Genomic DNA, 14,902 nt, shown 5'->3' on the forward strand with positions numbered 1-14,902 from the left:
ACTTATTTTTAAACTGTGTTCCCTAGTTCTAGTCTCCCATAAGGGGAATCATCCTCTCAGCATCCACCTTGTCAAGTTTCCTCAGGATCTGAAATGTTTCAATAAGATCAGCTCTCATCCTTCTAAACTCTAATGGATACAGGCCCAACCTGTTCAACCTTTCCTCATAAGATAACCCTCTCGTGCCAGGAATTGGTCAAACAAACCTTCTCTGAACTTCTAATGCATTTATATATCCTTTCTTAAGTAAGGAGACTAAAACTGTACACAGTACTCCAGATGTGATCTCACCACACCCTGCACAACTGTAGCAAAACTTCCCTATTTTTATATTCCATTTTACTTGCAATAAATGACAACATTCATTTGCCTTCCCAATCACTTGCTGTACCTACATACTAACTTTTTGTGAATCATGTAGCAGGACACCCAGATCCCTCTGTATCGTAGAGTTCTGCAATCTCTCTCCATTTAAATACTATACTGCTTTTTTATTCTTCCTGCCAAAGTGGACAAGTTAACATTCTCCCACATTATATGCCATCTGCCAAATTTTTGCCTTTCACTTAACCTATATCCATTTGCAGACTCTTTATATCCTCTTCACAACCTACTCTCCTACCTATCGTTGTGTCATTAGTAAAGTTAGCAGCCATACATTCGGTCCCTTCATCCAAATCATTGATATAGATTGCAAATAGTTGAGGCCCCAGCACTGATCCCTGTGGGACTGCACTAGTTACAGCTTGCCAACCTGAAAATGACCCATTTATCCCTGCTCTCTGCTTCCTGTTAGCTAACCAATCCTCTATCCATGCTAATATGTTATCCCCTTACACCATGAGCTCTTATTTTGTGTAGTAACCTTTGAGCTGGCACCTTATCAAATGCTTTTTGGAAATCTGAGTACACCACATCTACAAGTTCCCCTTTATCCACCTTGCTTTTTAATTCCTCATCATTTTATTTCTCAAACTATTTGCTCACCAGTTTACCTCTTTGGTTGAAACTGATCCCCACCTTAACCTTAAAGGAAGCATTTGTTAAAGATATGGGAAAGGTCTCAAGTGTTAGCTGTCAATCCTTTAGACAGGCTTGCTGAATCCTGTAGATTTCATCATAACATTGATCATGATCATGGGTAACTCAAAAAAAAAACTTTGTGAGGCTCAGGTTCTCATATGATGCCATTAAGGAGCAGGACCCAGTACCTCTCACTCAGTTTTTATTTATTATCTTATTTAGAGATACAGCACTGAAACAGGCCCTTCGGCCCACCGAGTCTGTGCCGACCATCAACCACCCATTTATACTAATCCTACACTAATCCCATATTCCTACAACATCCCCACCTGTCCCTATATTTCCCTACCACCTACCTCTACTAGGGACAATGTATAATAGCCAATTTACCTATCAACTGCAAGTCTTTTGGTGGTGGCAGGAAACCAGAGCACCCGGCGAAAACCCACGCAGACACAGGGAGAACTTGCAAACTCCACACAGGCAGTACCCAGAATTGAACCCGGGTCGCTGGAGCTGTGAGGCTGCGGTGCTAACCACCGCGCCACTGTAGCAAGTTGTATGGCTTGTTGAATCCAGCAGATTTCACCATAAAGTTGATACTTTTATTAGAAACCTCCTAATACATGGCCTTTGTCTTAATTAATGCCACTGACTAAGGTAACTAAACCATAGACAAAACTAAATATTTTTTGCATTCGCCAAATCAGATGAAATTGTTTTTAGTGTTTACACAATCACTTTATCTATCCAGCAATAGCTTGGCTCACATTAAGTAATGTCTACATGAATGTGTAACTTTTAAACAGTTGCTCATACTTTTAGCAACAGAGTGGAAATTAGTCAAGTGGAGACTATTTCATGCCAATGTCTGCACTATTATAATACAGCTGTTCCACAATCTTACTAGAGAGGTTGTGTGCAAATTGAAGCATTATCTCACATCTTTGAGACATGTTACCGAGTGAGAGGTACTGAGTCCTGATCCTTAATGGCATCACACTAGATTCTGATGCATGCGAGTTCTTTTTTGAATTACCCATGATCAGACCTTTGGGCTTATACCTGGGCAGATTAATTGGTCTCCTTGCGAATAGGGCCAGAAGGTAAATTCTGGATGTGTGGTGAAAGACCTGTGAAGATAGTCATTCTGTATCTAGAAGCCATCAGAGCAAAACAATGCATTTGTCTTCTTTCAATCATGCTCAAATTTCAAAGGCTATGGATTCGTCCAGGGGTATTATACAGGATTTCTGCTGGTGGATCCTGGAATTCCTTAGTTGCTGCAGACACCAAGCAATCATTTTGTGCTGAGGGCAGTGGTGTATTGACCTCCCAGCCATTCACTCTTAAATTGTAACTGTAGTAGATTCATCTATTAATTTTTTTTTCTGGGACTAACCAACCAATCCATTTTGGTTGCCATAACTGAAAATGGTGAACCTTTATTTTGAAACGTCTTTTGTGATTATAATAATTATGACTAAACATCTCAGCCTGTAATTTGCAATGGCGAAACAATAGCATTTGCCGCTGATCTGAAAGAAAGTTACAGTGAGAAATCTAGCAATCTCTGTCTTGAGAACTCTCAGCATGCAATTGACTGTAGCATAGCTTGATGGGAATTCCCAGCGGTGAGCTGCAGTGGTGTCATCAAGCTGCGCAAGCAGCCAATCACATTAAAAAATTCTCAGATAGCCAACCAGGAAATAAAAAGCACACATAACCAAATTACTTTTAAAAAATGTTACAGACAGTGAAATAAAGATTGGGACATATGCATACTGTTAAAGTAGAAGCTGAAATATCATGAACAAAAAAAAACTAGTTTAAAAAATCTAATCATACTGGAGAAATTTAACAACATTCAACAAATTTAAAATTATTATTCAGGGTCAAATCCGTAGTTTAGCATTAGTTTTTACTCAGATCACCACTAAAAACCCATTTACACCTCACGGAACAAAGCTTAACTTTTAAATGGGATTTCTAACAGCAATACGAGAGCAGAAAATCATTGGCTGGAATTTTACGCCCCCACCACCCGGGAGCAGGCTGAGAGGCAGGGCAGGGCGGTGAGGAAAATGGTGGGGGAGGCAGAGGCTGTTTCCATAGAAACATAGAAAACAGGAACAGGGGTAGGCCATTCAGCCCCTCGAGCCTGCCCCACCATTCATTATGATCATGGCTGATCATCCAACGCAGTAACCTGTTCCTGCTTTCGCCCCATACCCTTTGATGCCTTTAGACCCAAGAGCTACGTCTAACTCCTACTTGAAAACATACAATGTTTTGGCCTCAACTGCTTTTTGTGGTAGCGAATTCCACAGGCTCACCACTCTCTGGGTGAAGAGATTTCGCCTCATCTCAGTCCCGAAAGGTTTACCCCGTATCCTTAAACTATGACCCCTTGTTCTGGACTCCCTCACCATCGGGAATATCCATCCTGCATCTACCCTGTCAAGTCCTGTTAGAACTTTATAGGTTTCTATGAGATCCCCCCTCACTCTTCTGAACTCAGGTTAATATAATCCTAACCGACTCAATCTCTCCTCATACATCAGTCCCACCATCCCAGGAATCAGTCTGGTAAACCTTCGCTGCACTCCCTCTACAGCAAGAACATCCTTCCTCAGATAAGGAGACCAAAGCTGCACATGATATTCCAGGTGTGGCCTCACCAAAGCCATGATTGCAGCGACACCCCTGCTCCTGTACTCAAATCCTCTCGCTATGAAGGCCAACCCGTGCCTACCACTGTCCCCCCTGCCATTTTACCAGCAGTGGGGGAGGTGGCAAATGGCCTGCCCGTCCCAGGCCAATTGAGGCCCTTATATGACTAATTAATTGCCAGGCTGGGCACCACCACCTGGGCAGGCTGCCTCCTTGCAGGCCAAAGGGCCCCTCCTGATCGGGTACAATGCCCCACAGAGGGCCCTCCTAGCAGCACAAGCCGCCTCTGCTGGAACATCTTCCCTCCACCTACCCTCTCGATTGAATCCCACTCGCCTTTCTCAGGGCCAGCATCCAGGCTGCTCCTCTCACTGGCTGCAGTACCAACAGTAGACACTGCTCCAGGTGGCACTGCTGGGACTGAGCAAACGGCCCTCTGATTGGCTGGCAGCTCTTGGAGGCAGAACTTCCTGGCTCAGAGGGACAGAAGTCCTGAGCAAGGCAAATTAAGGGCCTGGGCCATACAAAATAGCAGTGCAGCTTCCAGGCCGAGCGGAGGTGGGCTCGCCCTGACTTTTCAGCCAGTGGGCAGGGCGGCCGCCAGAAAGTAAAATGCCGGCCATTGATTTCACCCCTGGCTCAGGGGCGGTGGGGGCCGCTGTCCATAGCGTAGCCTATAGTGGAGCAGTGATAGATCACAACTTCAGGATCTCTGCATTAATCTGCCCACATACTAAATCCTGAAATTACAATCAGATTCAGAGGGGTAATGACGGCAAATGCTGACAGTTTGCTGTCAAACAGCCCACAAACTCCAGATCCCAAAATCTTAATTTGTAAAAAGGATTGGAATTAGAATAAATTCAACTATCCCCAGATAATATGACATTCCCATATTCAAGATATCCCACAACACTTTACAGCCAATGAAGTATTTTTGAAGTGTAGTCACTGTTACAATGTAACAAACATGGCAGTATATTTCTGCGTAGCAAGCTCCCACAAACAGCAACCGGATAATGACCAAGTGATGTTTTTGTGATGTTGATTTTTAAAAATTCTTTCACAGTATGTGGGCGTTGCTGGCAAGACCAGCATTTATTGCCCAACCCTAATTGCCTTGAGGAGGTCATGAGCCGCCTTTTGAAACCACCGCAGTCCATGTGGTGTAGGTACACCCACAGTACTGTTAGGAAGAGAGTTCCAGGATTTTGACCCAGCGGCAGTGAAGGAACGGTGATATAGTTCCACATCAGGATGGTGTGTGGTTTGGAGGGGAACTTGCAGGTGGTGGTGTTCCTATGCATCTGCTGCCCTTGTCCTTCTAAGTGGTAGAGGTGGCAGGTTTGAAAGGTGTTTTTGAAGGAGACTTGCTGCAGTGCCTCTTGCAGATGGTACACACTACTGCCACTGTGTGTCAGTGGTGGAGGGAGCAATTGTTGAAGGTGGTGGATGAGGTGGCAATCAAGCAGGCTGCTTTGCCTTGAATGGTGTCAAACTTCTTGAATGTTGTTGGAGCTGCACTAATCCAGGCAAGTGGAGAGTTTTCCATCACACTCCTGACTTGTGCTTTGTAGATAGTGGACAGGCTTTGGGGAGTCAGCAGGTGAGTTACTTGGCACAGAATTCCCAGTCTCCGACCTGCTCTTGTAGCCACAGTACTTTTATGGCTGGTTGAGATCAGTTCCTGGTCAATGGTAACCCCAGGATGTTGATATTGTGGGTTTCAGCAATGCTATTGCTTTTGAATGTCATGGAGATATGGTTGGATTCTCGCTTGTTGGAGATGGTCATTGCCTGGCACTTGTGTAGCACAATTGTAACTTGTCATTTATTAGCACAAACCTGAATGTTGTCCAGGTCTTGCTGCATTTCTACAAGGACTGCTTCAGTATCTGAGGAGTCACAAATGGTGCTGAACATTGTGCAATTATCAGCGAACATCCCCACTTCTGACCTTATGATGGAGGGAAGATCATTGATGAGCAGCTGAAGATGGTTGGGCCTAGGACACTGCCATGAGAAACTCCTGCAGTGATGTCCTGGGACGGAGATGATTGACCTCCAACAACCACAACCATCTTCCTTTGTCTCCAACCAGTGGAGAGTTATTCCTCCTGATTCCCATTTGACTCCACTGTTTTGCTAGAGCTCTTTGATGCCATATTTGGCCAAATGTTGCCTTGCTGTCAAGGGATGTCACTCTTACCTCACCTTTGGAGTTCAACTCTTTTGTCCATGTTTGGACCAAGGCTGATATCAGGAGTTGAGTGGCCCTGGCGGAACCCAAACTGAACATTACTGAGCAGGTTATTGCTGAGTAGGTGGTGCTTGATAGCACTGTCGCTAACCCCTTCCATCATTGCGCTGATGATCGAGGGTAGACTGATGGAGCGGTAAGTGGCTGAATTGGATTTGTGCTGCTTTTTGTGGACAGGACTTATCTGGGCAATTTTCCACGTTGCCAGGTATATACCAATGTTGTAGCTGTACTGGAACAGCTTGGCTCATTCTGGAGCACAAGCACTATTGCCAGAATTTTGTCAGGGCCTATAGCCTTTGCCGTACCTTCAGCCGTTTCTTGATATCACGTGGAGTGAATCAAATTGAGGGATAAATATTTATTTATTTTATTTAATTTAGAGATACAGCACTGAAGCAGGCCCTTCGGCCCACCGAGTCTGTGCCGACCAACAACCACTCATTTATACTGACCCTACAGTAATCCCATATTCCCCATCACCTACCTTGAAATAGTGGCATGGCATCTTTTGCATCCACCATAGTGCAGGCCTTAGTTTAATACCTTATCTGAAAGATTGCACCTTTGCCAGTGCCGTACTCCCTCAGTACAACACTGGAGTGTCAACCTAGATTTTTATGCTGAGTCTCTGAAGTGGGACTTTAGCCCACAACTTTCTGCCTCAGAGGTAAGCATGCTACCAACTGCGCCATAGCTGACACCCTTAGTACAACACACAAGCACTCTGGGAGCTGTAAAGTTTAGATTTATACCTAGTAAGCCCTTTCAAGGCATTGTTCTTTTTTTAAATAAGTAAAATCAAGGCAAATGTAACTACTTATAAACTACAGAAGCTAATCAGCTGATGGGTGTAAGTGCTTACAAAGTTTGGACTCTAGCTCAATGACTGATTTTCCTACTTTCTAAAAAAAAGTAAGATGTTGTATCAGTATCAAAGTGATCAGTATCAGGTGATGGATACTAATCACAAGTTATTATGGGTCATATAATTATACATATCTTAATGTTGATCCAACATTCAAAGCCCATAACTAGATTCTCCGCATAACTATTGCTTTAAAATCAGTTAAAATTATGAACCTTACAAAGCACTAAATAACAATTAAATTGTAAAGTAGATCAAAAATATTGGCTAATTGTGTGTGACTACCAATGAAGCTCAAGGAACAGCACCTCATTTTTTGATTATGCACTTTACAGCCCCAACTCAACAACTTGCAGTTATAATAACCGCTCCCATTTTCTCAAGACAGCAGGTGCTGCTAATGGTTCTGCTGTAACTATTTACATTTCCTCTGGACGCATCTTTCATTTCTTTACTTGTCCCATTAACACCCCCTTTTAATAAAAATGCTGGAAACATTCAGCCAGTCCAGCATCATCTGTGGACAGAGAAAAGCAGACTTAACATTTCAGGTCGATGACCACCCCTTTTGCCTTGCACCATCATCCCTTTTGTCATTTAATCACGCCTGTCCTTGACCCAATCACAGACCTTCCCCTTTGTTCTCTGCCTCACTTCCTGGCTCAGCACCTGCTTAAAAACTATTGGCTGTGTTTATTTGCACAAGTGAGTTGGACCAGATTTATGATTGGTCCCATTGGAGGACAAGACATACCCACCAGTTTGTCTGCACTGTGTAATTTGAACCAGTCATTGTCATAGGAAGGCTCCCCAGAGGGCTTGGCACTGCCCCATACAGGTGCAAATGCACTGAACAATTCAAATCTTTCTATGGTAGTTATTACTCCCATAATCTAAAAAACCTCTAAATTCTTCCAGTTCTGCCAAAAGGTCACCAAATAAACATTGGGCTCAATTTTAACTGCCCCAACCTGGTGGAAACTCACAAGCCCAATATGGTTTTTATTTGGGGGTGGGGAGTGCCCTTTACCATTCCTACTAGCAACTGCCTTGGTTCACATTGATTTATTTTTGCAAACTGAGAAACCAGCATGAAGGTCCAACATTATAATGGTGCAAGATATCACCGAAGAGAGTAAAACAGGAAATGGGTATATTAGGAAGCTATGGTTGGGTGATACCAAGAAATGGCAGAAATTTAAAAAAAGATCATTTCCTTTTTAATGATATGACTGATCTGGTCAAATAAGATTTGCTTCCCTTCTACCCACAATGCTGTATCAAAAAATCGTTTCACTTGTTCCATTGAGCAAAAGAAACTTCAAAGTTTTTTTTTAAGTGAATATACAGTATTTTAGTGAATAGTAAGCACTCAAAATACTTCCTTTAAACAGAATGACCTGATTGGTAGTATTCACTTTTGCATGACAAGGTACGTAGTATTAGCTTAACAACTCTAATCTCCAATTATCTTATTGAAGCTATTAGTTTGATTACACAAATATTTTTGTTGAATGATTCAGAAATAATTAACTAGAAATAACACACAGACTATTGAGATCAGTCATCACCAGTTAAACAAAAAAATCAGTGACGAAGGTCTCTACGTAAATGTAGAGGGGGAAAAAAAAGCTTCATAAAGGCATAAGTGCAATGACCTTCATCCCCACAACAAAATAAAATATTTATGTACTTCTTTAAGCAACCAACTCTTTTATGATTCCTACCTCCTCCTGGGGCAAATCGACACTTCTTCCCACAGCTAAACCCTTCACATACAGTTCAACCATAAGAAGTTGGATGTTATTTTAGCTTGCTAATTTGCTATTGTATACATAATAAGTTTGGCTCTTGATTAATATTGGTTTCATATGTTGGTAAAATTACTTTTCTACTACTTCAAAGTTTTAACTATCTAAACAATGTTGCAGAAAGCAACACAATGGTTAACAGTGCAGTAACTCTTTGCCAACAATCCATTTTATATATAGTAATTAAGTAAATTAGCCCACTCTCATTTTGTACACAGCCTGAATTCACTACCAGTATACTGATTACATATAATTCAGTTTAAATAACTTAGTTCATTGGTATTTTATTACAGGCTTTCAAATAAAAGGAGAAAGTAAACATAAAATTTGGCAAGAATGCTGGAAGTCTTCTCATGACTTTATACATTAAATAACTCATTTAGATTCTGGAAAATTGAATTAAATCCCATCAAGTTAGTACTGTTAAAAAGAAAAATAGAAATAATGTAAAAATCATAGAATGACACAGCACAGGAGACCATTCGGCCCATCATGCCTGTGACACCTCTGCAAGAGCTATCAAATTTGTCCCATTCTCCTGACCTTTCTCCATAGCCCAGCAATTTTTTTCCTTTTATAACAACCACAACCTATATTTATATAGCGCCTTTGGCATAATAAAACATCCCAAGGCACTTCACAGGAGCAGTATAAAACAAAATAGGACACTGAGCCATGTAAGGAGGTATTAGGTCAGATGACCAGAAGCTTGGTCAAACAGGGGCAGAATGGTGTAGGGAGGACATTCAGAGATAAGGGCCAAGGCAACTGAAGGCATGGCCACCAATGGTATCGCGATTAAAATTGGGGATGCTCAAGAGGAGCGCAGGTATCTCGTAGGGTTGCGGGGCTGGAGATTACAGAGATAAGGAGGGATGAGGCGATGGAGGAATTTGAATACAAAGATGAGAATTTTAAAATCAAGATGTTGCTTAACCGGGAACCAACGTAGGTCAGTGAGCACAGGGGCGATAGGCGAGTGGGACTTGATTAGCGTTAAGACACAGGCAGCAGAGTTTACGGAGGGTAGAATCTGGGAAACCAGCCAGGAGTGCACATTAAATTTAAGTATTTATCCAATTCCCTTTTGAAAGTTATTATTGAATCTGTTTCCACCACGCATTCAGACAGTGCATTCCAAATCGTTGCAACTCACCCTGCAAAACAAAAAATCTTGCTTCTCTTTCTTTTGCCAATTACACTAAATCTGCATTCTTTGGTTGCCAAACCTTCTGCCACTGGAAATAGTTTCAACTTATTCACTCCATTGCATTAATATAGAGCCTTTCACTTCCTTAGGACACTCCAAAGTACCTCACAGTTAATGATGGATACTCAGTGTTGTAATGTAGGCAAATATGATGAGATAAAACAATCACCCACTTTTGGTTTCTCAGCATAAGTGTTTACTAAACATACATGGGCAACTGCAGAGTACACACTACTAAATGGATTCTGAAATGTATTTAACAAAGTAAAATACTGGCTGAAAGAAAATTACAGTTATAGCTGTCTTCAGTGGAGTTAAGAGAATACTTTTAAAGCAGAACTATAGCCTGAAATCAACTTGGAACAAATGAAGTAATTTTTCAGTATTATCTTAAATTGTATTATGTCAAACCGCCAGTGAATCAAGCCAATTTTAATCAAATGATAGCATGAGTTAAACCTTTTTGATGCCCAGATGCAGTTACATTATTTAAGACATATTTCTTTCTTGTTTTTAAGCTTCAAAGTAGAACTGAACTCAAATTACAAACAGAAAATGGAGCATTATCAAAGTTAAACTGTGTGCAGGTAACGTCCCTTGTAGTCTTTGGTGAGGTAGCTGATTTCAGTCAGGATAGCAGTAGTGGCATTACAATTAGTCAGTACGTTTGGGCTGGGATGGCGGGGGCAATCTTCTCACTCTTGATTGACCCAGAGTCACTGAATAGCATTCATGCATGCAGACTTTGGGCTTGGTTGTGATGCCACTAACAGTTGAGTTGCCTGACATTCCCATTTTCAGCCCACACATCAAGCATGGCCACTTGGGTAATGTATCAAAAACCAACAAGAGAGGAGGGAAATAAGTGGGGAAAAATCCTTTTCAAATAAAAAAAATCTTTCACTCCATTACAAGAAATAAAAATCACTGCGTCAGGCATTTCTTTTAAATGCCATATCATTCGAGCCTGGGCACGAAATGATAAAAAGGTGAAAATATATTACAAGATGCATTTAGTGGGACCTGCTATAGAAGATGCTCATTAAAATGAGACTTCTCTCAGCATGTGAACAAATGTGAAGGCCACTGCCATTTCAGCTGTGACCAGGTGAACAAGGAATTTGAGAGTATTCCAAGTATATGTATTTTAATAAATAAATGAAGCACCCACTCAAAAAAGTAAAATGGTCTAGTTCTGTTTGTCATAACTTAGCTTTTATCAGCTATGTTATTTCTAAAGAATGGCATTACTACTAGGAGGTTATTCATTTGGAAATCTGAAATTCTAGGCATCATTGGATTTCAGCACAAAACTGAAATCTGTCTTCCTACTGATGCCAAATATCACAAAAAAAGATATCTCCATATTTAACAGTTACTGCTGGTCACAGGCAATCAGGTAACAGGACTGCAACTAATGAAGCATATCAGGGAACGCTGCCCAGGACAGTTCAAATTAATTCAGTGAAAGAACTGTATAGTGCCACATAAGGAGTATTTCTGCACAAGTAAAATGTCTCTAATTAGCAATCAAAGTGTAAAACACTGACGAGTGCCAACTAGGAGATACTGAAATGCATGGAAGCCTCTTTATAGTGGCTAGGTGACAAAGTGGCAGAATATATTTCCCCTTAGCAGATTATACACGTCTGAAAATGTTACAGGAGGCAACAACTCTCATTGCAGATGGCACAAACTTTTGCAGAAAAAACATTTGCAGCAATAGAACTTAAATTCTTTAAAGACAAAATATGTTTCTAAAGGAAAGAAGTGTCACACAATTGCCAATTCCACTGAAATTAGATACTAGATGCAAAGTACAGGGTTTATACATTAACACACCAGAAGTTCAGCAATTGAATTGCAGTGCATTTTTCAGCAGAAAAGCAAGACAGTGGCTCATTTCAAAAGACCATGTAAACATATCAAATTACTGCAGTAGCCATATACTCATTTTAGAAAACAGCTCAATACAAAAATATTGAAATATATTTTGCAGTGCAGGGAATTTGTTTCTTTTGAAAAAGACCCAAAAATATTAGGACTTAAAATCATCTTCTTCAGAGGCTGGGCTTGGCCTGAGGATCTTGTAGATAAGATGAAAAATCACAAGCAGCAGCATTTCTGAAGTGCTACTCAGAGCCACGATAAATGGGGCCTGTGAGGCAAAGTCTGCTTCAATGCGGCGGAAGGACAACTGGAGTACAGCAAGGGCTAGCAGGCTATTTTGGACGCCAATCTCTATGCTGACCGTTTTGCACAAAGGAATTGGTAATCTCAAGCAATAGGCCATGAGATATCCAATGAACAATCCAAATACAGGGACTGCAACTCCGGCAAGAATTATTTCCTTATGAACATTGTAAAGTATGGCTGCTCCCATCTGGTAAGCCATGAAGAGTCCTCCAATGATTAATATAAAACTGAGAGGTCGAATGAGCAAAAGTAAGAACTTGCTGACCCGTGGCAATTTATACTTGATTAACATTCCTGTTGAAATGGGAATAGCTATAAACAGTAATGTCACTAGAATCTTAGTAAATGGCACATGCAGTGTTTCATGAACATTGAGAATGTGGGTATACATAGTGGATGAAAGTGGCATCATACCAGTTGCGACGACAGTTGAAATTAAGGTCATGGAGATGGCAAGGGTAACATCCCCTCCTAGAAGTAGACTGTAGAGGTAACCGCCACCTCCTCCTGGGGTAGAGCAAGTAATTATCAGCCCAAGGGAAAGGGCTTTGGGAAGGGAGAAGATCTTGGACAAGGTATATCCATACAAAGGCATGAACAGAAACTGCCCAATCACTCCTAGAATGACAGGATGTGGCTGCTTCAGAAGACCTCGAAGGACTGCTACCTCCACTTTACAACCAAAAGCACACTTATTTATAAAAATCAAAGGCAAAAGGAAATAAAGGACTGGGTTTTGAGAGAAATGCGCCAGACCAGTATAACCTAGAACATCGTCATTGGGCAATACTTTAATAATATAATCTGTTCGCTCTTCCACGGTCAATGGCTCAACTCTGTTAACATCCAGAAGCCGGATTGAGAGGGGCGCGGTCCCAGCCATTCCGGATTTGATGTTGACAATGTAACTTTTCTCAAATCCAATGTTTTCAGCATCGCTGACGTTGATTATTGTGAGAACATCTGGATCCAGAGATTGAACTATTAGTCTAGTACATTCCTTTCCCTTGACGCTGCCATAGCGGCTGGAAATCACAATGATACCCTTGGTATTTTCGGGAAACTCGAATTCGTTTGAAGTGCCATCTCCGATAGTCACATAGTAGAGTCCCGATGCCGAGCTGCTGGAGTCCACAGCGCAGCAAAGCCCACCGAGGGTCGCCAGCAACAGCGCCTGCTGCATCCCGGCCGGCCACAACAACTTAGAGCAATCCAACATTCCGCACACAACTTTCCACTGCGTCAGTCCGCCCACAGGAGACAGGCGGGAGGATTCAGGGGGTGAAAGCGCTCAGAATCCGCTCAGCACTCCGGCGATAGAGAGGCTGAGCCCGGGGACACCTCCACCCTGGCACTGGCACACGGTGACCATGTCTGCGGCCGGATCACATGCTACCGGCAGCGTCTCTCTGTGTATCGAGGCCACCTCTCGCTTCTTCTGAGAACTTCCTTCCGGCACAGCTCCGGTACTGGAAGCCTTCACTTTAATCCAGTCAGTCAGTGAGTGAGTGTTGGAACATTTCCTGACTGCTGAGTATATCACCACCCACTTTCAACACACTGCAAATACTCCGAATGCTGACGCCAAGCGGTCAGTCTTCAAAGATGCATCTCCTCCCCCTCCCCGATTTGGTTAATGTACCCTCGGGTTTTCGTTCAGTGCTGATATGCCAACTGTGAATTGGCCATCGCGCTCTCCCACTCTTTGTCCACACAATCCAGGAATTCCTGCCTCTCGTTGTCGATGCTTCATCCACTGACTCAATGGAAGCCGCCTGTCGGTGTCAGGCAGCTGCCCAGCAAATCCATGAGCATCCTCATCAACTGGAGCCGGGGGGGGAAGGGGAATGTTCCTGAGTTACATATTATCTGGTTAATTTTTGATTATAGTTAAACCGGTGGCCCAATGCTTCAAACCATTGACACACATTAACCCTCACAGTCTGCCCTGAAGATTTTAAAGTAGGCTTTTGTCTCCGACATGACGCATGATAGTATCATGTAGCTTTCAGGGATAAACACCACAGTTTCGAATTACAGACAAATGCCAAGGAAGTAACCTGGTTCTGGTCTATTGGCAAGGTTACTTTTATCGTACGTGGCGCTGCTGCAGTTCTGATAGGGAACAATCAGCTGCTGGATTCATTATGTTATCCAAAAATTAACTCTGATATTTTGACTGCTTCACCCAAGCTGAATGTGTGAGTTCTTCAGCTCTCGTGTAGCTTTAATTTTTTTTTGTTTGTTTAGGAAACTATAGTTGTAAATTGTCTATTTGATAGGTAACCTGAGATCACTTACGGCTGAAAAATGATTCCCTGGCTGATTTAGAGCTTTTGGTTTCTATTCTGGTTGCTACATGTCGCTTCCTTTAACAGCCAGGCCTCTTCCCTTTTACCAGAGTGACGCGCTTGGCACCACTCACTTTTTTCAGCCCGTCTCCTTCACTGATATGACCTGGTATAAGTGCAACCCAGACGAATGGGTCTTCCCATTTCTGCTAACTATAAAGATTCTATTGGCCCAGAATTTACTGACATGCTCTATTAGAATGTGCTGAAATGGAGCAACTCACAGGGTGCCCCGTTAGTAAGACATTTTTCCTCATTTTGCAGCGCAAAAGGTTTTTGTGCCACAAATCGTTAGAAATAGGAACTGATAGCGCAGCGTGCACATAAGGAGGCCATTCGGCCTGTCGTGTCCCTGCCGGATCTCCGCAACAGCAACTCAGCTCGTCCCACTTCCCCAGCTTTTCCTCGTAGACCAGACCAACTGTCTGCCAACTTAACCAATGAGATTTAAGGACGAAGGAACAGAATCTTCTAGCAAAATATCGATGAGTTTAATGCGCAAGCCATTAT

The 14,902-nt window shown here is 42.3% G+C and overlaps 1 protein-coding gene across 1 annotated transcript; it reads right to left on the reverse strand.

Moving 5' to 3' along the window:
* Positions 1-10,018: 10,018 nt before the first annotated feature.
* On the reverse strand, positions 10,019-14,488 carry slc10a3 (solute carrier family 10 member 3). The gene has a single exon (XM_068049221.1). It carries the CDS (start codon positions 13,258-13,260, stop codon positions 11,884-11,886), a length of 1,377 nt encoding a protein of 458 aa, XP_067905322.1. The 5' UTR covers positions 13,261-14,488; the 3' UTR covers positions 10,019-11,883.
* Between the last annotated feature and the right edge of the window lie 414 nt (positions 14,489-14,902).

This window comes from Heterodontus francisci, chromosome 17, assembly GCF_036365525.1.
Source record: "Heterodontus francisci isolate sHetFra1 chromosome 17, sHetFra1.hap1, whole genome shotgun sequence".
Taxonomy (NCBI): domain Eukaryota; kingdom Metazoa; phylum Chordata; class Chondrichthyes; order Heterodontiformes; family Heterodontidae; genus Heterodontus; species Heterodontus francisci.